The sequence below is a fragment of the Onychostruthus taczanowskii genome, unplaced genomic scaffold (assembly GCF_017590055.1).
Source record: "Onychostruthus taczanowskii isolate IOZ18803 unplaced genomic scaffold, ASM1759005v1 scaffold70, whole genome shotgun sequence".
In the NCBI taxonomy this organism is placed as follows: domain Eukaryota; kingdom Metazoa; phylum Chordata; class Aves; order Passeriformes; family Passeridae; genus Onychostruthus; species Onychostruthus taczanowskii.
Genome location: NW_024504787.1, coordinates 1,870,197 through 1,895,094, shown reverse-complemented (window position 1 = coordinate 1,895,094; position 24,898 = coordinate 1,870,197). Strand labels below are relative to the sequence as shown.

General features: G+C 43.4%; 1 protein-coding gene across 46 annotated transcripts in view; it reads left to right on the top strand.

Moving 5' to 3' along the window:
• The window catches only part of CELF4 (CUGBP Elav-like family member 4), a 671,175-nt gene that overhangs the window by 587,730 nt on the left and 58,547 nt on the right, over window positions 1-24,898 (top strand). For 33 of the 46 annotated variants that reach the window (XM_041422024.1, XM_041422001.1, XM_041421981.1 and 30 more), the window contains 2 exons: window positions 4,206-4,331; window positions 8,991-9,070. In XM_041422024.1, coding sequence (XP_041277958.1) covers window positions 4,206-4,331; window positions 8,991-9,070 — 206 coding nt within the window. Of the gene's footprint in view, window positions 1-4,202; window positions 4,332-8,990; window positions 9,071-24,898 lie in introns of all 46 variants that reach the window. The other 13 variants (XM_041422023.1, XM_041421999.1, XM_041422019.1 and 10 more) reach the window with 1 other exon arrangement.

Genomic DNA, 24,898 nt, shown 5'->3' with positions numbered 1-24,898 from the left:
GGTGTACAATGATAAGGGAAGACAAAAATATGAGGAGAAGAGGCTCACAAGGACACCGTATTCAGCTGCAATGTTGCAGGGCAGTGTCACTGCTCATAGTGGCGCCAGTTTAGAGACATTGCTGCAGCACAGTGCAGAGTCCTTCAAATGAGACAGAAACTGAAATTGTGGCGTGGGAGAATGTAACAGACAGAAATTTGGTTGTTCTTCACAAAAGCAAAGGGAAGATGCTCAGATATGAATGAATACTTGATGCACAGCCATGTTTGGCCTTGAGGAGGCTACATGGAATAGGTCCCTTTCATCACACCTGCTCTTAGACAAGCTGTGTAAGCTCACTGTCTTCATTGCCCTCATAGGGAGGAGATGGAGGATGCTCTTCCTGTGTGCTCATCTCTGTTGAGCAGGTAGGTGCAGCTGCCTCTCTGTGGCCACAGACCAGCTTAGGTTGGAGTACAAGGTCATGTCCGCAGCTCACACTGGGGACTTGTCAGATCATGGCCTCTTTTCACCCTTCTCTTGTGCCCTGGACAGTGTTCACTTTGGTCTGGGACCCATGTCTTAGGAAGTCTGGTCTGAAGATTTTTTGCCCCACAGTCCCACAGTCTGAAATGGCATTGAGCACTGAGCATGGCAGTGGAGAGAGAAGGGACTGAGTCTGCCCGGTGCTCTGAAATTTAGGTGTGGATCCTGAGACTCGTGTAGTGGGAACAATGTCTCACTGAAAAAGGACAAAGCATGGGACTCAGGATGATGATATGGATGGATTAATTTTGGTAGAGACAGACCCTACAGGCAGGAAGAGCTTAGGGACATCATCATTTAGAACTGCTCCAGGCTTATTTGCAGCCTGAGACTCAGATTTTTGTAGGATGTAGCACCCTCAAATCTCACTACAGGACACTGGAAACATCTGGTGAGGAGCACCAGTGGTGTGCACACATGCTCAAAACACACCTTGGTGACATCAGCACATCCCCTCTTTATTTTATTCTTGCAAACCCATGGCCTTTTTTAGATATATTTACAAAACAGAAGTAGTTTTCTTGGCGCTTGGCATGCCAGTTTTTTTGCCTGGGATGTGGAAGAGCAGTGTATGATGATGCCCAGAGTGTAAGAAGCTCATAAAAGACCTTTGCAGAATAAAATCATTAGCCAAGACCTGGAACATATTAAATGGTCCCTTCTGCTGGACTCTTCCCTCTCTTTTTCTGTTCAGGATATGTGATAAAAATTGTTAAAACACAGTGTTGAGTTCCCTGAAAGAGCTGGGATGTGAGAGGCAAATGCAGCACTTTGTTATAGAAACTACTGAAAGTAAAAAAACTTGTTAAATCAGCTCATTTTTATCAGTCTAGAGTGTGATGGTGTACAGTTCTGATGACAGATATAACAAATTATCCCCCTGACTACAAAGGGTGCTGTTTCTCAGGATGCTGGTTTGGAGATGTGTTTGGTGGTGATGTCCAAGCAGTGGCTGTCCATGGGGATCCCCTGCACACCATCTCCCTGGACCAGCAGTTCCTGGGGAAGGCGATCCTCGCCTTTGACAGAGCTGACCTGATGGTCAGATGACCGTCTGATGGGCAGCTCACCAAAGCACCACATCCTCTGCCAGCCAGTGCAGTCCCAGTGCACTGCAAAGATGTGGTGTGAGGGGATGTAAAAATAATAATTTGAGCAGTTCCTAAAGCACCTGGTTTCAGTTTTGCATAAACTAGACCAGACAAGGCAGTTTCAGGCCAGTTCCACACTAGAGAGTTTTGCTGACAGAGGAGGGATGTGATTTTTTTTTTTTTTTTAGATGATACATTTATATTAGCAAAAAGTCTGGTGAAAACAGTTCCACAGCTAGAGGAGTGCTTTTGCTGATGCAGCTTATTTGAAACAGGGGAAGTTGTATAAAGAACAATATGACAATCTTCTCTTGTGCTGGAAGCACTTAACAGTCAAAGTTTCTAGGCAAAACCTTTTGCCAGTCATGTTCCTAGCTCTTTCCAGCTGATCTGCCCCCTTCCTAAAATATCTTTCAGGAAGCTGGTCCCATTTGCTAGGTAAGTTTTCTTCCAACACCTGGGAAACCTTTGGACTTTGGGCTGGACTCGTTTCCTAAGGCTCTATCATGCCCTAGACTAAAGGACACTCCCCAGTGCACAGCAGCTCCTTCCCTAAGGCTTGTACCTCACATCTTGGAGTCTCTTTTGCAGGACACTTTGGCCATTGGGCAAACAAGCCTTTCACATGTCCAAATCACCTTCTTGTTAGGTGGGGACATCCTACAAGTTGCATGGTTTTAGGTGGGGCTTTGTGCACCACTACAGTCTGGACTGTTTTTTTGCCAGCAAAGACCTCAAACACTTCTCTGCATAATAAATTCCAACATAAAGTAGGAATATTTCTTGCTTTAATAGGTCTACCAGAAGGCTATTTCTGTTTTTCTCACCTATCAGAAGTTTACCTGTATCTCCCTAAGCCTATTTTTCCTACCAGTTCAGCAGCCTAGCTGAAGGCAACATAATTCCTGCTTTTCTGTGGGCAGTACACTTTTTGTTGTCATGGATAACTCGACTGCAGGGTTGAAAGCACCTAATACCCTCATTCAATAGCCACTGCATGAAAAATTATTCACATCCAAGGCTGTAAAGTAATTTGCCAATGTGCAGGTGCATCTTGGAGAGGGGAATTTTGATCAAACACTGGTTTGAAGCAGAACAGATTGCCTACTCCAGTGATTTCTCAGTGAACAAAAGTGACATGAATTGCCCAATTAGTCAGCCAGAAAAGGGTTATTGCAAACCAGTGTTCTGTTCAGCTTTAGGTTAACCTGTACACTAAAAAAATAAATTAAATTTAAAAAAAAAATTTTGATACTTACATATACTTATTCAAATTAGTTACATCTGCTCTGTAATGTGCTCTGAAAAAAACCCTCTTGGTTCACACATTTACATACAGTCTAATGAATCATAAATAAGACATTTATGAATCATGTACAAATAGCCTGTTTACATACAAGATGTAAACTATGTAAATTTCCATTTTTCTCAGTGTAATGATAGTAGTCTTGGAAAGGAACCTGATCTAGAGAAGTGACTCAGTCTCCTCTGAGATCCTTCTGACAATCATTTTTTTTACCAATATTTTCTGGAGGTGTCCCATGAAGATACTCAAACTTGGTTTAAGTCTAAGCATAAATCATAGAATTATTTGGGTAGGGAGGGACCTTGAAGGTTATCCCATTCCAATTCCTGCTCTGGGCTCACTGCAGCAGGTCCCTGTCCCTCCTGTGCTGAGAGCCCAGCTCTGGATGCAGTGCTCCAGGTGGGTGTCAGCAGAGCAGAGCAGAGGGGCAGAATCCCCTCCCTGCCCTGCTGCCCACGGGGCTCTGGATGCAGCCCAGGACACGTTTGGTCCTGTGAGTGCACAGTGCTGGGTCACACTGAGCATCCTTGTTCAAAATACAATTATCCACTGGCAGAAAATGTCCTGCTTTGGCACGAAATACCACCTGCCTGAGCTATCTCATATACTAACAATCGTATAAGTTAACTTTATATTTCAAAAAACAATTTAAGTTTCAAAAACTTTGGGCTCATTTCACATGAACTTTATAAATATATTAAAATCTCATCCAAACTTGTAGATACATGTCTCTGAGTGGGCATGAATGACAAATCTCCAGTTTACAGGCTGTGACTTCCGTTATATCCTGATTTTAAAAAGCTTATGTTAAACATTTTTTTCCTGCAACTTATTTAGTGTTGTGAGGGCTACTGACTTATGTTATTTTTCATTTGGACTTGATTCCAATCTACTATATTTATCACATTCCTCTTGGATTGCAGTCTGAACAGTGTTGTCATTTCAGCTACTGCAAACTGACTGCAAAAACTGATAGAAGAAGCTGATTTGGAAGACTTTGGTGCCCAGATTTTAAGAGGCAGATAAAGACTTTATAAATAACCAAACCGTTTTTGTTTGTTTGGTGGTTTGGTTTTTCCAAAATTTGCTGGATTATTTCCAAGTAGTCATGTGAAGTCAGAAGCTGTTAAGCTTTTTCAAGCCAGCCACCTGAAAAGATTAGCAGCTTCTGCGATGTGTCACCTCAGTGAAGTCACCGTTTGTGTTGCATGTGATACTGAGCCATCCTGGCTTTCACATCCCTCCTGAAATGTGGTAAGCATCTCTTTATTTTGTTCCAGAAGACAGAAAACTCTTTGTGGGCATGCTCAATAAGCAGCAGTCGGAAGACGATGTGCGCAGGCTATTTGAGGCATTTGGCAACATCGAGGAGTGCACGATCCTTCGGGGACCCGATGGCAACAGCAAAGGTAAGGGATGCTGTGCTGAGCTAGACCCTGGTCTTTGTGTATATCTCATTTTCTGGAGTGACAGGAGTATTATGCAGCCCGCAGAACAACACCTCCTATTTAGGAGGGGGCACATTTTTACTCTGCTAGTCACTCTCTGCTTGTGCATCAGAGGAAAAAGCTGATCACATTGTAAAGCACTCATCTCCAGTGGCTATGGGTCACCATATGCAAACTGATGCCTCCCCTCTGAATAGGGCCTTTGCACTCAAGATGGACTCTCCCCACTCCTGTTCCTGTTGAGCAGGATGACTCTTTCCTTAAAAAAAGCCAATATCGGTACTTTACATCTTGACTCACTGGCTCCATCATCGCCTTTGTTGGTGTCTCATCCAACAGCCCCAGGTCTTTGTCTTCTTCACCTGGTCTTTACATGGACTCATACCAGCCAGTGCTTGCAGCTGCAAGGGTACAGGTGCCAGTGTAAATATTATGCTCATAACACATTTACTCTTTTAAACACATAAATACCTCATTGCAAAACTAGGTGCCTTACCTCCTTCTGCCACTTTTTTAACCTGGATAGCACAAAAAATCTTCTGCTACAGCCCAGGCATGAGTGAGGGTCCTTTCTTGTGCAGGAAGGTCATATTTTTCCCCAAAAGTCTCTAGACAAAGTAACTTCAATATGAATAGGAAACCCTCTCCTCCTGGCAGTTAATGTGTCCATTAAATATTGATCTGCATGTAATAGAGCATAAACTGTGTTGGCATGTGCAACACCAGAGAAGAGGCCAGTCCTGCCGACACAGTTCTTATCTCACTGGATGTTTTGACAAGTGACAACATCAACCAGCACATTTTTGCAACAGGGAGGCAAAAAAATCCAAATTGCAGTGATGCACTGGAGAAATATATGGGTATTCCATAAAATCACTGGCGGCCAAAAAAATTACTTTACACCAGCTTTCAACAGTCATCAGCACAGATCAACCTTCTTGATATAAATGGCTGAAAATAAGCTGTGGGCACCATTTTTCAGTTTTGGGGTTACTTCATTTCCACAACACCCAAAGACAGGGGCTGGCCCACAGGGAAGTAGTAGGCTAGGATGTCCTGGAGAAGCTCCAAGCACCATAAGAGCTGACAGTTAAGCATGTCATTCACTGAGCAAATCAGTAAATTGGGGAAAAGCAAAAAAACCATGTCTGTCTGCTTCCACCTGGAATGAAATCTAATGACAAAGGAGTTAAACAGAGTAATAATAAAGGCAATAAAGTGTGAGTTCTGTAAGAAACGAATTCCAGAGGACATCCAACCCACAGACTTGTCTTAATACTTGCTCTATCTTTTCTTTTTTTCTCCTTCTAAAACAATTTCATTATAAGACAGAATCTGAGTGGCAGCTCCATATTGCTAACCAGTTTAATTATTAGTGCTAGCAGGCTGCAGTCTCAGGCTGACGTTTCACTGAACTGTTCAGGATCAATACTGAGCCTTGACAGAGTTAATATTACCAGCTTCCATTTGCTGGTGCTATTTACTGAGAATCTGAAGCTCCTAATTTACACACACACGGTTTCGTGCATGCACACATGCACACAGAGCAGTCAATCCAATGGAAAACTTAAGGCTAGTGCCCTTATCTTAGGAGACAGTCAGGCAAGCCACAACTCCCACAAAGTTATTCCCAGTCTGTAATGTTTTCCATCTGCTAGAAACCAATATGTGACATACGTTGCTTGTGAGCTACTTATTTTGGGTAAAACCCATAAGGCTTAAATTCTATGTAAGTTGAGATTTAAGCAGATTGTCTAAACTCCAGATAGCAGTCAAATCCCATGCACTTAAATCCTGCCCAGCCTACCAGGTATCCCTGTGATGAGCCTCTACCCCCTTCAGGTAGCTCAGTACAATAATCCTATCACAGTTTAGGCATAGCCAAAAAGCTGCCTAAGCCTTTCCTGAAGCTGTGGGTACCCTCCTGAGCCATGGGCTGTGGCCTTCAGAGTCTGCAGATATACCTCCTGCAGGAGTTGCAGTGCTAGAACAGTGGCTGGAGCAGGCAACCAAGTGGTAGAAGAGCTGGGACTGAGGAATTTCTCACCCCGAAGGGGAACGCAGAACCTGTGTTTCCTGGGAGAGGATGGAGTGCTTCTGCAGCACTCCAGGTAAAGTTCACCAGGGTCCAGGCAGGAGTACAGGTGAGGGGCTTGAAGTGGATCCAGAAGGACCCACAAAGTCTTCATTGCTGCTGCTCTCTGTGCAGCTATTCTTTTCCCCTTTCTAATTTTTTTCCCATTCAGCAGTCTGCCTCAATAACTCAAAAAGTAAAAATTTCCAACAGCACCCTCCACAAGGGTGCCTTACAATCCCAGGGCCTGATTCTGCAGTCTCCTCCAAGCTGACAAAACAATCAGGGCAGACTTTCCAGCTCCAGTCTGGAAGCAAGGGAACAAGAAAACCTTAAGCACATGTATCACCCTGTTCAGCAGAGGTTATATCTCTGTGTGTGTCAAAATCCCTTCACAGTCCAGAGCTGCTCCTGTCAAAAGGACACCATTGTTCTGAGAAGAGTGACATGACTCACATCCCCAGCTCATCCGCTCCTGGAGGCAGTTCTGGTGACAATGGGAAGGAAGATTATATGCACTTCTGGTGTTGTGTACAGAAGGCATCTGATTGAATGCACAAACAAAAAGGACAAAACGTTGGGATCTCTGCTATTGCCTTGCCATTTACACCAGTAAAAGCTGAGTTTTCACTCATCCTGCTACCTCAAAACCTACTGGAAGCAGTTAATAGAAAGCAGTAGGAGGCATCCCATTAGCATCCTGAGCATTAAACAAGATAAATGCCTGCTACTCCCTTTATTCCCACCTTTATCCAGCTCCACTGATCCATCAGGACCCTCAGCACAGGGGTGAATTTCACCTGACAAGAGTGAAGCCTTCAACATGACAGCAGTACCACAGCCAAAAACCCTGCTTTAAATTAAACTGGTGACTGGAACTGGAAAGCTTTTGTATATTTGCTAATCAGCATCTTCTTTTTAGAGGCAGAAAGTACAAAAGAATCTCTGCAAATAATTAAACACCCTAATTCTGGATTATCTCTGATTAATGAAGAGGAAGACGCAGTATCTCAGGAGCCTGGGAATGCTGGGCTGGGATTATGTCATAATTGATCCCTATTGTTTCCAGCTGAAGTTTATCTATCTCATTTTCTCATGATTGTCTCTTCTCAGCTCCTTATAAATTAGATCCAACTATTAGCAATAATCATTGGGCCTTTCCTGAAATACAGCCCAAGCACAGTGCTGAGAGGGTGACACAAAGTGAACAACCCTCAAAGTGAACTGTAAGATATTTTATATGTGTAGCTTATTTTTAGAACAGGCTATCACTGCTTTCTTCAATCGCACTTCTCTCAGCCTGCAGTGATGATTTTAGGGACCTTTGGGGTTCATTCTTCTACTTTCATCTCTTGTACTTTTACCCTGCACTGTAGGGATCCAAAAGGGTGTGAAGACTCCCTAAACTTTCTGCAAAGGGGCTGAAGGAGAGCCATCCCACTTTCAGGACTGACATCCCGTGCCCTGCAATCTGTACCCCTTCAGGAAAACTGAGAGGGCTTTGCAAATTGATTAAAAGCTCAAAAGTTATTGGTAGTAATAGAAGGGAATGGAAGCCAAAACTTCTCAGATCTCTCCCAATCTGTTCCAGAAACTGCCTTAGCATATGGAAATTACCCTTCTCATCTCTGAGTCAGTTTACTTGTAGCTGGGAGTGTTGGCAATACTTCCCCCCACCTTAGAAGTGCATGTAACCCTTTGAAATGTTGATCATTTTTGCACTCCAGCACATACCCATAAATGCACCTTTCTGCCTTAAAACCTTATGTAAGAGTTCGGTGTGAGATTCCCCACACAGCAATACAGGCCAGAGAAACACTGCCCACACTTCTCTAATGCCCAGAAGAGAACACCTACACAGGCACTGACTTTGCAGCTGTGAAAAACTAGGATTCAAGTTTCAGTGGTGGCAGGATGGTAATCAACACATGGGTACCTCTCCCACCCCTGCTACTTCACCAGAAGGTGTCTCATGCTTTGCCAGACCTAAGTGGCTTGGAGCCAAGACAAGCTCTGGGCAGTCTGTCACGGAGCTCTACCAAGCAGTGAAATTATAAGGTACCTTGTGGGTTTGGAGTGACTTGAATACCTTCTGTACACTTGTCCTGTGGTTGCTTGCATCAAGAATGTGCAGCTTTCCAGTAACTTGCACATGCTTCCATGTTGTTTCTCACAACCACAAAGGGAGGAGCACTCATCATTAGGTCTAATATAAATAAAAGAAACAGCTTTTTCACTCAATAAATTGTAAAACTGTGCAAGATTCTGCCGTGGAAAGCTGTGGATGTCAAAACATGACTGGATTCAAGATGTTCTTGCTAAGTTTGTGTCTGTCAGTACTTACAACAAGTAATGTGGAAATTCTGGAAGCAGCTTAGCCTTAAGAGGTCCTCAGGCTGCTGAGGTCTGGACTCTGGACACTTTTGTTGTTATACTTTCTTCACAACCGTATTATTGGGCAGTTCTGGGGACAGGATACGAGGCTAGATGGAATTTCATGGTATCCATGCAAACTTTCTTATGCTCTTTATTTTTTCCTCTTGCAGGGTGTGCGTTTGTGAAATACTCTTCACATGCAGAGGCCCAGGCTGCCATCAATGCCTTGCATGGCAGCCAGACAATGCCGGTGAGTAGCTCTGTAACACAGGCAGGTGAGAACTGGGCCAGCCCTCGCTGCCCTGTGGCCTGATTGAGGAGGAAAAATTATTTATCTATGCTCTGCCACTCATCATCCAGGCAGGCCCAGGGCCTTGGGTGTGCTTAACTCGTCAGAGGAGAGGCTGGGATGGCAATGTCAATCCTCACAGGCACAGCACACCACTGGGTGCTGTGTTCTGCCACCAGCAATCTTGATGGCCTGAAAAAAAGACATATGTTTCACACATGCCAAAAAGTTTGGGTCAGACACAACCATTGACACAACCATTCAGGTTTCAGAGGGATGAATCAAGTAGAAACTGGTGTGTAAGGGGTTTTTCGTTTTCCCTCCTCAGAGAGTCCGTGTCTCTAGGCAAAGGATAAAGAACTTTTTGCCAGCTCTCAGCAGAGAGAAGCATGTTCACATCATGTGCTAGGGGCTAGAGACAAATCACAGCAGTGATGGGTGCCTGTCACTTTTACCACAAAAGTACCAACCTAGGCATAAGTCTGGTGCCATACACCTGCCCTTTGAAAGTGTGTCAGACCAGTTACTGGATCTTCCAGGAAATACCTGAAGGATCAGTCCACTTGCACAAATTTCTAGTCATATGGGGTTTCAAGACTGATTGTTCAATTAAGAATAGAAAATAGAAACGGGGTTGTATTTCTGTGCAAATAGATATTTGTACACCACCATGAGACAGAGAAGGATATAAGGCATTCCACTGTCAGTATGAGAAGAAAATGTGGTACAAGTTGTTTTGGTTTATTATAATAGTGTATTATTTTTATTACTAATTATTCACAGTATAAATCATGAAAGGCTAAGAAGCATGTTGACAACTTGGAAAGGATACAAGAAAGCTCAATTAAAAATATTTGAGAGTGTAAAATCTCCCTTCCAGTAAGAGACTCTAATGTAAATTCATGAATTTATCCAAATAAGTTTAAAATGGGCCCAACAGATTTTCTCTAGATCTTTGCAGGGATGAAAAAGGAAATTCTTTACAAGCAAAAAGGTTTCTAAAACTAGCAAACTATCAAGATCTCATTTTTTGGAACCCCATCTTAGACAAATCTGTTTAAAAATGGTACATGTTTACCAGTGATGGTACCAAAAAAAGTCTCCTCAAATATGGGGTCTCCATTTTTTGAAGTACTTAAATACTTTTAAGAACCACTTCCTAAAAGGCTCCTCCTAAAAAAAACCCACATGTTGGGCTTGATGCTGACACCCCATACTGATATATTATGGACATCTTTCCTGAGACAGGTTAAAGAGGTACTTTTAGTGACTTTCTTTCAAACTTTGACCCAAAGTGACAGCGTCTATAAGCTGACATCAAGAATTTCATTCAGTAGGGTGTGGTACCACAAAAAGCGTTAGTAAAAAATCAGTCCTCATCCCAAAAACCCTGCAAATTCCTGTGACAAAGGCAAGAGGAAGACATGAAAAAACAGACAAAACACAAGGAGAGTTAAAATTTTGTCTAGATCTAGTATATCCAAAATATCGTTATTCCTCCCCAGGCCTTTCCCTTCCTACTTTCAGAACACTTTGGATTAGAAAAACATACTCACATCACAGCCACCTGGAAAAAACTTATGACTCCCTCCTGGTGGTATCACCTGAGCTTGGGATATACAAAACACCTGAGAATTTGTCCGCTTCACGGATCAATTTTATGGGGCCATTTGTCCTCTTGACTTATCCAACTCAAACACCTGTTATAGAAATATTCTTTAATAACCAGAGCTGGGCATCTGAAAAAACAACACAATTTATCCTTTACTAGGTGGCCATTCAGACTCAGATTCAAGTTTCCTCAGCTTCACAAGTTTCCATGGGTTGGCTGAACTGCACAGTACATACTCATAGCTCACAGAAAAAGGAAGGAGGAAATTCATTTCATTACATAAGCTAACTTACATGGCATTGCCTTGCGTCTCCCATGAGCTACAAGCAGGCACAACACTGCTACCATGTCATTGCAGACCCATGAGGACCTGCAGAGCAACCAACACTCAATGAAGACATGGAGTACAACAGATTTTTCCCCACAGTGGCTGAAAATCTCTGAGGCTCTTAGAAGGAGATAGGCCAAATGCTGCCAGGATCTCAGTGCCCATTGTTGTTTTCATGGTACTTGGGGGCCTGCAGCATTGCTCAGGACTTGGACGTTCACAGGGAAATGCAGCCACCTCGTGGTGAGATGCTGCCGCAGCCCATCATGCTTGGGAGGAAGCAGGGCATTTCTGCCATCTTCCTTCTGCCCCCTTCCATTCCTCTCACCACTAGGACTGACCTCATTTGCCTGGCTGCGAAGCCAACTCAACGTTGTTCCTGCGGCTCAGCCAATTTCAGCATCTCTTGGTTTGTCCTCGTGTACCACCAGCAGGGCATCCATCATCATTCTTGTCAGGTCTCGAGCCGTTCCTTCCTGTGGCAGACTCCTGTTTCTCCACAGCTGTCAGGATTATTGCTCTACTGTGACTTCCTGTTCACACAACATATGTTGCCTAATAGTTTCAAAAGGCAACTTTCTTTTATGAAAGTTCCTTTCTTTTTTTCTTCCTTTTTTTTTTTTTAATTAACCTTACCTTGGACAAGTGCCTGACCATCAGCCATTACAAACCCATTTCTCAATGCAAGGCGCTTGTTTCTCCTAAGGGTCCACCAAGTCTAAATCTTTCCAATTTTTACACAATCCATTTCCTTTAGAAATAAGCTACCCAAAATCCCCTACTTCTGAGCAGGAACAAAGTTCCTTCTATACCTACTTGTCAAGAAAGCTGCCTTTTTGTCTTTTTAGATCATATTTTCCATTAGCTCATCAGCTTTATGAGACCATTTTACTGGATCTCGGTATCATCCTTTATAAGAAATCATAATCTTCACATACTTTTGCTTGTATTTATAATATATTTACAGTAATTATATGTTCTGTACTTTTAGTTTTGATTACATCATTCCCTCCTGTCTCTGTTTCCCATCCATATGGGGACATAAACAGGTCCCTTCCTATCATTCTCCTCTCTTCCTATTCCAAGTCTTGTCCCTAACAGCCTCTTCCACCAACACAAATTCAGCTGCTATTGCTGTAGTGACAGCTTGCAGAACTAATTTCTCTGCTTCAGGATTGACTCCTGTCCAACCCAAAATCTTTGTCCGTCTTTCCATCTCCTCGTGGATGTTTAGCTGTCAGAACAAGCTCAATATGTATAAAACTGAGCTCTTGAACTTTGCCATCCAAAACCTGTCTTTTCTATCCTCCACCTTCGTTCTCAATCACTGTGGACAATATTATCATTCTACCTGTCAGTCATGCTCCTTCCTAGGCATCATCCTCAGGCTGGTTTTCTCCTTCTCCCCATGTCTTCATACCTGGACAGCAGCCAAATTGCAGAAGAGTCAATCTGCAGAACACATCTTACTAATCTAAGATGTGGCCTTGTCCATCCACCCACACAGAACAAACTCTTCCCAAAATTTCATTGGACTATCACAGAATGGCTTGGATTGAAAGGGACCTGAAAGATCATCTACATGTCCATTAGCAGGAGTAGGGACACTTCCAACTGCACCAGGTTGGTCAAGGCCTTATCCAAGCAGGCCTTGGTCACTGCCAGGGATGGAGCACCCACAGCTCCTCTGGGCAAATTTTTTCCTCACAGCTGACCTAAGCCTGCCCTCTTTCAGTCTGAAGCTATTCCCCGTCCTCCTGTCACTCCAGACCCTTTTGTCAAAAGCCCCTCTTCAGCTTTCTTGTAGCCTTTTAGGCACAGGAAGGTGCTATAAAGTCTCCCTGCAGCCTTCTCTGCTCCACCCTGAACAATACCAACTCTCCCAGCCTGTCTTCACAGGAGAGGAGCCTCAGCCCTCTGAGCATCTTTGTGGTCTCCTCTGGACTAGATCGAACGGGTCCGTGTCCTTCTTGTGTCTGGGGCCCAGAGCAGGATGCAGCACTGCAGGAGGGATCTCAAGAGAGTGGAGTACAGGGCAGAGTCACATGCATTTAAGTCACAGCAGCTATCCTACCCAGAAGTTACACAGGGTTAAAAAATAGAGTATTTTTGCACCCTTTTCACCATCTTGCCCACTGTGGCAACTTGGAATTTCTTTGATTATGAATTCATTCCTGGAAGGGGTAGAACTGTACTGTTACTGTGTACATTTCCTGCACAGGGGTGAGAAGTGAAGAGTGTGATGTGCTTGACTTATCTTTAACTGTTGAAAGTTTGTGACCTATCCTAAATATCTTCTAGGATTCCTGCAGAAAGGAGAGAGAGACATTTCCAGAGATTTGGGCATTTTTCACTTTTTCTGTGCTAGGATGGGCAATATCACCTTTCTGGGCATGCCTGTCCCATTATAATGGATAACTCAATAACAGACTTAGACTGAATACCTGAGGTGGGACTCATCTAACCTAATTTGAGACATCCAGAAGTTAAGAAACTCATGTGTGAGGTTATCATCTAAGTTTGTCATCTAAGTTTCTCTTGTAATCAATAGAGGGAAATAGATACCTATGGAGAAATTTTATTTTACAGAAATAGATTTTGAAACCTGTCAAACTAATAGGCAAGCCCAAATAGAAGTATGCTTTTTAGCTAATTTTAGGCATCAATTTGCTGCTGTACTCCAGCTCCAAAATAGTGGTTCTTCGTCCGAAGTGCAACTTAGAATGAAAATAATACCAGTGCTTAAAAACTAAAGATAAAGCCAGTGCAGCTTAAAGTGAACACTTCATGTTCAGTGTGGAGAGACCTGAAATCTGTCCTGGATGTTTGTTGCCCAGATAAAGCAGTTTGGGATTCAGAAACCAGGCATCCTGCAGCAGAGCCCCCTGACTCCTGTTCCATTAGATGTGCTGTGAACTTGCTTAACACACTAATTGTCAGTACTATCTTTATTCCATATCTTTCTTTAATTAATGATGTTTAAGGCCATCAAGGCCTCCAGCTTCTCGTGATTTCTCCCACCACACTGGCCAAACCCTCTTTTTGTTTTACTATAGAAGCCTGCAGCAGCTTGGTCAAAGCACTGCATTTCCTCTGCATCCAGGCAATAGCATTCCAAGTCTATCTACGGCTGGCTGAACATTTTCCATGAAAATAACTTTTCAGATGGAATGCTTGCTTTTGTGAAAAGGGAAAATGTGAGACTTGGATACAAGAACTGAACAGACGTCTGCCTTTCAGAGAAAGATTCAGTTTAGCTGAACTTTGAAAAAACAGTAGTGTTGCAATGCACAACTTTGTTAACTTGGAGGCTTTCATTTAAATATTTTTCCATGCAGCTCTTATCAACACAAATGACAAAACCAAATTCAAATCTCTGCCAAGGAACCATTGATATCAAATTATGCAATTATTGCTCAGTGTTGTTAGATGACATATAGATTAGATCTCTAGTTGTTGTACTTTGCCCTTTTTATTGAGCATGAATAAATGAAAGTCATAACACCTTGAATGAGGTTGATTTTGAGCATCTGTCCATCAGACAGATGGACTTTGGAAGTCCACCCATAGTACAAAAACTCCCAGTAAAACATGGGTAACAGTCAGGTGAAAAAATTGTCTTCTTTCCTTAGACAATGTACTGTCCATCTCTTCATACCATTAGAGATTTTTTCCCATTATTTAAGCTAAATGAATTTCTCACCTCTTTGGCTTGTCAGGTAAGAGGGACTTAAATATGAGAGTATCAAAAACTGTCCCAAGAATCACAGAATCACAGAATGGTTTGGGTAGGAAAGGACCCTGGACATCATCTAGTTCCAACACCCTGGCATGGGCAGGGATGCCAGGCACTAAACCAGGACTTACAAGTGGTTTTGTCCTGTGCAAGCCTCTTTCAAGCTAATGGCAAATGGTGGGGCACTGGTTCTCATCTTCCTGGCTTTGGATGCTGAGGCACGCCACCAAGGAAACCACCCCCAGCTCACACTAATGACGGCTGCTGTTATTGCTGTGCGTTCCCTTGGTGCAGCTATGACTTTGCAGAGCTCTGTGAGGCTGCCTTCAAGCACAGCCCCACTGTGGAAACCAGTGAACAGCTGTGCTCACCCCCCACTAACACAGCAGAGGAATATTTAGGTGAATTCGGGGTGGAGGGGAAAGCAGTACTGAGTCAGCTCTGAGCAGTTCAGAAGGAGCTCTGAGCAGGTGGAGAAAAGGAGGAAAATGGGCCTTTGTAGGCACGATGAAGCTGTAGCCTCGGTGCTGCACTCACAAGTGGTGGGGAAGCAGATTCTGCAGGAGCAGGCTGCACCAAAGAACTGAGTAAGCAAGAAGTCCCTGGGAGGAGCAGCCTGGTGGCTCCGGTGAGTGGGGGGCCACAATGCCGTAGATCAGCCGAGGTATTTTTAACAATTATTTTGATATAAACAGCTCTGAACTTGAGGAGCTCCATGTAAATGGGAAGCAGTGGGGCTTGTAATTAGATTTGTGTACACTTTCATAAATTGCTGGAAAACATCAAAGCCGTGATAGAAGGCTGTGGTGCACTTTATTTCCTTCTTCTGTTCTTCTGTTAATTGAATGGTTGATGTGTGGATAGGAAGCGTTGGCTTCGCAGAGTACTATTTACAGACCCGCTGACAGCTGCACTGTGAAAATTAACAGGAACAGAGCAGCCTCTGTCACAGCTCTTCCCATGAGGGACTTGCTTCAAATTAGATCATTTCTTTCATAGGAGAAACTTTCCTCATAGCTCCTCCCTTCTTCGCAAATACGCACTCACATCCAGCTGCACACTCCCCTTCTCCCCTCGGGCTCATGGCAGCCTTTAGTGCTCAGAAGGGTTTGTCACTTCCACAAAGATGGGGTAGTGAGGCTGCTCTTTAAAAGCTGCAGTGCATTCCATTTCCAGCAAGACACATTCTTGGGGAAGTCACCCAAATCTCTGAGCCAGGTGCATGGAGCCACATCTTCATGTTTTCAAGTCTCTCGTTAACTAGAACGTTATTTTCATCCTCCCAGAAATGCTGGTAGACATCCTCTCAGGCTACTGCTGTAGGAAATGTGGTTACTGTTGTTCCTAGAGAAAATTGCTGTGTGCTAAATACCATAAAAACCTGTGACAGGACAGCCCCTACACTCAGCAGTTTGCTAACTAAAGGCCAGGGTTAACCTGGCTGGACGAATTACTTTGAAGTGTCAGTCAAAGTATAAAACTTCAAGGTCATCTACATTTTTGTTACAGTTGATGGAGAGGGTCTAGGACCTGAGAGAGACTGTCTTGAGTAACTGAGGGTTTACATTGATGCCTAAAATGCCTGCAATTACATCATCTGAATGTCTCCTTAATAGACAAGACACAAGAGAGAAGCAAAAGAAACAATACAATGAATGGGAGTGAAGAAGTCTTTTGCATAATTAATCTATATGTTTAGCCTGTTCTTAGCCAAGTGACAGCAGTTCTTGTTTCTGGTTCCAGTAGAGAAGTAGCAACCAGTGAACACCTGAGAATCTAAATCTTATTATTTATTGATATCTGAGAAATACAGAGTTAAGAATATCAAAGTTGAAGACTTCAGTTCATCCCGTCACTTACGAAAAATGTCTCCAAAACATCCTGGTAACATAAACAGAACCATAGACAAACCCACAGTACAAACAGATAACAATTAAACAGACCACCATTCAGAATATTAATTAACCAACAAAATTCACTTTCATTGAGATTCCAGCATGGGCTCAAGTTCTCAGTTAGCAAAAGCCACATTATGGGAGTCAGTAGAGACAGAGTCACTGAGCCCCTCAGGAAGTCAGGGTAAATAGAATCACAGTATCACAGAATCATCAAAGTTGGAAAAGGTCTCTAAGTCCAACTATCAACCCAGCACCACCTTTCTGACTCCTAAACCACATCACCCAGATCCAGATGCCTCTTAAACACCTCCAGGGATGGTGACTCCACCAGGGCGATGTAGTCCAAAGCCTGACAACCCTAACAGAGATTTTTTTCCTAATATCTAGTCAGGATGTCTCCTGTCGCAGCTTAAGGCCATTTCCTCTGACCTTCCACTGCAGCCATAGTAGGAAAGAACAGTCCCCACCTTGTAACTTCCTTTCAGGTAGTCACAGAGAGCCATAAGTTCTCCCCTTGAGCCTCCTCTTCTTGAAACTAAAATAGGAAATGGAAAATTCATTAGACTTTTCTTTTACATGATCACAGAAACATACAGAGGAGATTTTCAGAGGTAACCTAGGCTGAAAGCTGATCAAACTCCAGCTTCTAAGTGTCCTTCATGACTCATACCCAAGTCTGGCTGAAAGTTAATTGCCCAAAGTGAAAAAGCCTGGCACAGAGTGAGGTACCATCACTGTTATTCCACCTGTCCAAATTAATACAGAAGGCTGAGGCCTGTTTTTACACCAGATGTTAGAAAAAATGATGGGTGAAATTTGAGATGTTGACTCTGACCCTGTTTTTCTCTTTTCTGTTGATCTTGAACTCTCTAAAGGACACACGTTCCTTGCAATGTTTTTGTGCAACACAGAGGTTGTTTTGTTTAACTCAGGGCGAAGCACAGCACGTCCATTCCTTGATTTAAAAAATAATAATAACTTAGAAACCCATTAATAAGTCACCAGCAGCAGGCCTGGCCCTCTTTCCAGTAATGAATGATTTTTTGAATATGCTACTTAAACACCATTTATAAAGGTGTGTGTTGTCCTTTAGGATTAAAAAAAGCAGTGAACATGTAATACTTACATGTGAATTTGCAGCTATTTCTACCACCAAAGTCCAGTGACTGTTGACAGCTCATCTTTGCTTTCCATGGAGCAGTGGGCTCTGGATGGAGGGGGGAAAAAAGCTCATAGACCCCATCCCAGCACCTCCATCAAGACTGCTGGTTCTACAAGCTTTGGGAGAGCAGGTTCCCAGTGTTGCCATAATTTCCTGTAATTCTTCCTATAAAAAGTAAAATTATAAGACTGTGTTCCCTGCCTTTCCCATAGTTTCATAAATTAACTAATTAATCATGTTTCTGGGTCCCAGAGCAGAGATCCAGGCAGCCTGGCTGCCTGACACAGGGTGTGAATCATGCTGGCACCAAAGCTGGCCTTCTCTTGTCTGGTTACATCTCCAAAACCACACACCCAGCAGGACACTGAAGTGACCTGTGGGACATGAGAGAGATCACTGGGCATCTCCCCTGGGCTTTCCCGCTCCCTCTGACCCACAGCATTCACTGCCTTCAAACAGGACACAAGCAGTTACTGCTTGTGAGCCACATTACCTCATTCTGGAAAAAAATATTTGACTGGCCCCCACCCATTCCTTCGCAGGTCCAAGGGGAGCTGGGCATTAAATCAGCAGCTGTGGAAGTGGCCATGGGGAAGCAGGAACAGGATCATGCCACTCCTGAGAATTGCCCAGGTCCTGGTAATAACAGCAGCCCCTGCAATTCTTGCTCCACCCAACTCTTGTCTAATATGTGTGAGATCACTCCACTCTTGTCTAATCTGTGTGAGATCACTCCACTCTTGTCTAATCTGTGCGAGATTAGCACTTGAGGGGCTAAAATAATTTACAAGCAATGACCTTCCTGGGATATCAGAGTCACTGACAAGCCTCCAGCCTGGGAGAAATGAAACAGTCCCTGCCTGCAAGGGAGTTCCTGGCCTACTGGAGGTAGTTCCACTGGGCATCACCACCTTCCTCGAATAAGGATTAAAGATGTCAGCATTGTCTTTACCTCTTCTGCTTGCTTCGGGGGCATTTCTTTCTTCCTCCTTTTCTCTTCCTGTATCTTTTGATCTAAGCCTCATTTATATCAGTGGGAGATTCCTACATAGTTAAGTAAGCTCTAGATCAGCATGAAATCACTCTGGATGCTTCTCATTTTTTCCCTTTAATTCACTCCTTCCCAGCCTTGCTCGGGTGTGTGCTCAGTACTGATAGCATGCATTCTTGTGAGGAAAACTGAAAGATCTTAGTAAATAGTAGGATGCTATCCCAATGTGCAAAACATAACATTAGTAATGCAGTAGATATTTTCAAAATGGGTTTTGTGAAGTTCAAAATTAATTTTTAGAGGACGAAGATGTCCTCAGAGAATTGAAACAAAGAATCAAAACAATAACTTTCAAATAAGACTCTCAGTTGAAGCTCACACAAAGTCACGAATGTGAAGTATCCTACCAGACTTTGCCTCAGATGTCCACTGGCAAGTGAAAAAAAGTCTTTGCCTCAGATGTCCACTGGCAAGTGAAATCACATAGAAGAGCATGTTTGACTTCCCATTCCAAAGGTCTCTCTGGTTTGGTGCTCACAGGAATAGTGGTTGTGAAGGTGTGTTTCAGTCTCAGTGGAGTGGAATGCAGCAAAGGCAGATCCTTCAACATAAACCTTCAACTTCTTATTTCACCAAAACCCAGGAGAGCTGCACTGAATTTACACCATTTCATTGTTTAAGTTGACCATCTATTTCTCTGTATTAAAGCATGGGTGATACCTCCCTGAAAGCAGAATATTTTCTCAATTAACTGTGGAATCATAGAAAAATTTGGGTTGGGAGTAACCTTTAAAGCCCATAGCTAGACAGAGCTTGGAGATCTTCACTTTAAACATGCTGCAAAAATTCAAATATTTTACTATCTCAGTTGAGCAACATGGTTTACACCACAATAGCCTGGAGTCTTGCAGCATGACAGCGATCTGGGAGGCATAGTCATGTGCAGGCTGCTGGCAATGCAGCATCATGGAAATGTTCTTTTTTATCATATGAACAGCTGAAATATATCTGCCCAGATTGCCAGCTCTTCCTCACATCTCTTTTTTTCCCCAAGTCATCTTAGGCTGTTCATGTCCTCATCCTCAGGTGCCAAAGACGTGTGGAGTTCTCGTGAGCAGAGTCCTGAAGGATCAGGGTCTCCATACCTGGTTGAGATTCTACTTTACTTTGACAATAGCCAATGCACATTATGACTCTGGAATAATTCCACTTCTCTTATTTTCATCCTTGCTTGCTTAACTGAATGGAAAGATCATACATAGATCTCTATACTGCAGCTACCATATATGGTTTTAATAGTAATCATAATTTATAAAAAATATTAAGGGTTTTTTTTTGGTGTAAGTATATTTTATGGGGAAGTATATTTTTAGTTAATATGGAACTAAACATACCTAATCTTTCAAACCATGTTGCTCTTATTGGAAAGGGGAAATATACAACATTTTCTTTTAGAGTCTTAATTTTATGTTTTTTCTTCACATAGGCAAAAAAAGTTATTTACTGCTTTCACAGTCCTAAATATCAGGACAATACCTCCCACTTCATAATGCATTAAGGGAGGTGAATGATTTTGTGAGGACTTTTATCATTCATGGACTGAGCTGAAAAATGTTTGAAAATAAGGGTTTGAAGAACTCTGCTTTTAAGTTTAGGTTTTTCAGATACCTGGCTTTGATTCGAGAGGCATACTAACACCTGGGTTATATATTGAGTTCTTCCTAATTAGAATTGGGTACAGTGACACCAGGACTCAATGATTCTGTTGCCCTGTGGAAAGCAATAACTTTAGCTCTGAGAGACACCTGGTAAGTAGTGTATGGGCAAATAAAACCTAAATCAAGCTTCCACTCCAAATAAATTAACAGCTCCAGAGACCTGTGAAGGGAAATACCTGCAGCAACTCTCCCTGCTTAGACATTGCATGAAGAATCTTCTCTACTGAGGGAGCAGCATTATCAAAGGGTCCATCACTACAGTCCTGGATGAATGCCTCCTTTCCCCTCTCCATCTCTGTCACTCTCAAGAGTGTCTAAACCAGCTCTCAGGATTGTAAAGTGGAAATAGCTCCTAGTGACTGCTGTCCTACTCATCTTTCAGATGAGACATGAAATTGAAGCCCTGAGTGCAGAAAAATAACATATTTCACAAGATGGGAGGGATGTTAGTCCTGATCTTTTGGTCACCTTCCAGCCTGGTTAATTACATTTCTGCCTAGCAGAAATTCCCACTGCTCTACAGTTTAATTGGATAGTAGTTTCTTTTTTGCTTGCCTAAAATCCCAGGTTGGGGTCAAACCCCACTGTCTAATTCAGCAGCCCTCTTTTCAATAGAGCTGCATAAGTATTTCCAAAAAAAATCCAAATTTGTTTTCAAACTTAGGGGACATCATGCCAAATGGCCAGAAATGACAGGACCCAAAGCAAAGAAATCCTCCTTTGGCTTTTGGGCCTTAACATCAAGGATCCTTGCATGGAAATATTACCCTGATTTTCTTGCTGAAGGTCAGCATCCTCCCAGTCTGTTTGTAGTCACAAAGGGAGTGCTAAGGCAAAATTTCCACCACAAGAAAACCCATTTCTGTGGTGACACTTAGGAATACAGTCATTGCCCAAAAGACAAGCACCCAGCAGCACCTACTCATGTCAGCCATGTGTTCATGGCTGACATTGTGGAATGCATTTTATAGGATCTGCCCATTCAGATCTCTTATGCTCAAGAGCTTTAGACACTGGAACTTTAACATAACCAGTTTTTAAAAAAAATATTTTTGGCCTAGAACTTTTAACTGGCTCCATTTGAGCTAACAAAGATGTAAAGGTCCACCTATATGAGACACCCTTGTGTTAAAGTACTTAAATGTACGTTTGCCTCCAGCAGGAGATTCACTAAGCTTAAAGTGAAACACAGTTTAATGACTTTGGCAAATTAGGCCCAGATTCATCAGTTTTGAAGGAAAAAGGTGTCTAATCATCTGTGGAGATTAGTAACCTAAGGAATCAGAGCAGATTTATAGGGCTGGCAGGAAAAGGAAATTCAGGCATATATTCTACAAGGCAGACCTTCACAGAACTTTTCCAAAGAATATTGTTCTAGGGAGAAGCAACTGGACACCTGAGCTAGCAGACAGGGATTGAAAGCAGAGCAGCCCCCCTGTAATCCAAGAGAAGAAAAAGAGATCTGCTAAGTCACATAGGTGCTCACAAGTCTATGGGACCAGATGGGATCCACCCCAAAATGATGAGGGAGCTGGTGGAAGAGCTCACCAAGCCACTCTCCATCATTTGTCATCAGTCCTGACTCACTGGGGAGATCCCAGATGGCTGGAGGTGCCAATGTGACATGCATCCATCAGAAAGGCTGGAAGAAGGGTCTAGAAAAATACAGACCTGTCCCCAGCAAGGTTATGGAACAGATCATCTTGGGTGCCATCACATGGCACCTACAAGATAGCCGAGGGGTGAGACCCAGCCAGCTTGGGTTTAGGAGGGACAGGTCCTGCCTGATCAAGCTGATCTCCTTTGTTGACCAGATAAAGGCTGTGGATGTGTCTGCCTGAACTTCAGCAAAGCCTTTTGACTCCATCTCCCACAGCATCCTCCAGGAAAAGCTGGCAGCCCATGGCCTGGACAGGAGCACTCTTTGCTGGGTTAAGGACTGGCTGGATGGTCAAGCCCAGAGAGTGGTGGTGAATGGTGCTGCATCCACTGGGGGCCAAAATGATATCCTCCAGGGATCAGTGTTGTGCCCAGTCCTGTTTTATTGATGATCTGGATGAGGGAGTTGAGTCCACCATCAGCAAATTTGCAGGGGACACAAAGCTGTAGGAGAGTGTGGAAGGGTAGGAGTGCTCTGCAGAGGGGCCTCGACAGGCTGGATAGGCTGACTCCAATGATGGATGGTGTCCTGGGTCCTGCACTTGGGCCACAACACCCCCCTGCAGTGCTACAGGCTGGGACAGGATGGCTGGACAGTGGCCAGGCAGAAAGGGATGTGGGGGTGCTGGTTGGCAGCTGACTGAACATGAGACAGCAGTGTGTCCAGGTGGCCAAGAAGGCCAATGGCACCTGGCCTGTACCAGGAACAGTGTGGCCAGCAGGACCAGGGAAGTCATTCTTCTCCTGTATACTTGGCACTGGTGAGACTCCACCTTAAATACTGTGTCCACTTCTGGGCTCCCAGTTTAGGAAGGATGTTGAGATGCTGGAGTGTGTCCAGAAAGGGGCAACAAAGCTGGTGGAGGGTAACATAAGTCCATGAGGAATGTCTGAGGAATTAGTTTGTTTAGCCTAAAGAAGAGGAGGATCTACATCACTCTCTACAACTTCCTGAAAGCAGGCTGTAGTCAAGTGAGGGTCAGTTTCTTCTCCCAGGCAATAGGACAAGAGGGCACAGCCTTAAGCTGCTCCAGGTGAGATTTAGGCTGGACATTAAGAGGAATTTCTGCACAGAAAGGGTGATTAAACATTGAAAAGGAGAGGGTAGAGTCACAGTTCCTGGAAGTGTTTAAGAAAAGACTGGATGTGGCACTCAGTGCCATGGTCTGGTTGACACATTATTGTCTGGTCACAATTATCTCGATTATCTCAAAGGTCTTTTCCATCCTAGTTGATTCTGTGATTTTTCCCTGCTGCCAGGCAGTAATGTTTGGCCTTCTGAAATGCTTTTACTTAATCTGTGTATACACTCCATTTGGAAGACCATATCTAATGGGAAAAAGTTCCAACAACCAGGCAATAGATTTGTTTTCCTTTGCCTTTAAATGAAATATCAATGGATGGATATTTTATTTTTAGCTGAATATGAAATTTCACAAGCGACCTGTCAAGCTCCTGTTTTCAAGAATGACTTTATTTCACACGTCAAGACAGCCTGGGAAATTAGTTTTTCTCACAGAGGACTCTGATTAGGGATTACAAAGTGAGTGAGGCGCAGAGTGATTTTTCCTCCATCTTTTCCCTCGCCCCACCAACCTAGAGAGTGCCTGACTCTGCTGACTAAGGGGAGCAATTCATTACGATGCATGGGAGGGGGATGGGAAGAAAGATGGCCATATTAAGTAGACTGGCCCAAGAGAGAATAGGATAAGCATAACAATACTTAGCCCTTATCATTCTTTTCATCAGTAGATATAAAAGCCCTTGAAAAAGGAGGTTGATTTGAGGGGAAAAGAGATAAATTCCAATTGCAAGCAGCCCATTGCAGAGGCACCAGCAGGAAGGCTCACTTTCATGATAGTATCTTCTGACTGTGGGTCTGCAGGGTAGAGAAACGAACAGGGCCTTTCCTCTGAAAAATGCAGAAGTACATTTCAAACGTTACTGACTTACCCAGTGTAACTCTCATGGGATTTGCAAAATATGAGGTCCAGTCCAAGAACTAGAGAGAGCAAGGAGACTATGTATTACTAGTAAATGATAGAGCAGACAGAACCTATTGCCTTTGCCAGCAGACAACAGCTGATTTACACCATGGTTTAACTCCTCACAGAAGCAATAAACAGTCCAGATGAAGGGCTGTGGCATTTTTACCCTATGGAAAACCTGGCCCATTCTGGGCTATTTCTATTGTTATCCAGTGGATTAGTAGAAGTCACTGGAGTAGAAAGCAGCCCTGTTCTGCTGTATGTGAACAGCAATATTTGGCACCACTGTAAAAAGTCCCACACTGGCTGATCTGATACAGTTTACTGCCTGATTTCCTTTGGGCCACATGAAAGAGCTGCACCTGAGGATCCACAAACTGAACGCATCAATCCCAAGGTCAGTCTTCATATTCAAGAGCAATGCAGCATCTCTACTGGCTGCACACCTTTAACTGCTTACATGCACAACTCATTGCAGAGAACTCTTAGAAAAACCTCTTCTTTTTCTCTTCTTTCTTTGTAGTGTGTGGTCTAGCTTGAATCTATTTGCCAATGGCCTTTCTGCCCTGTGCATAAGATAGCAATGTTCAAAGAGGCCTGAAGTCCTGCTGCAACAGGCAACCCAGAAAAACATCTCTCAGGAGGCAAGATGAGATCCCATTGGGTCAAACAGCTGCTGTGCAGTCACTGTGACTCA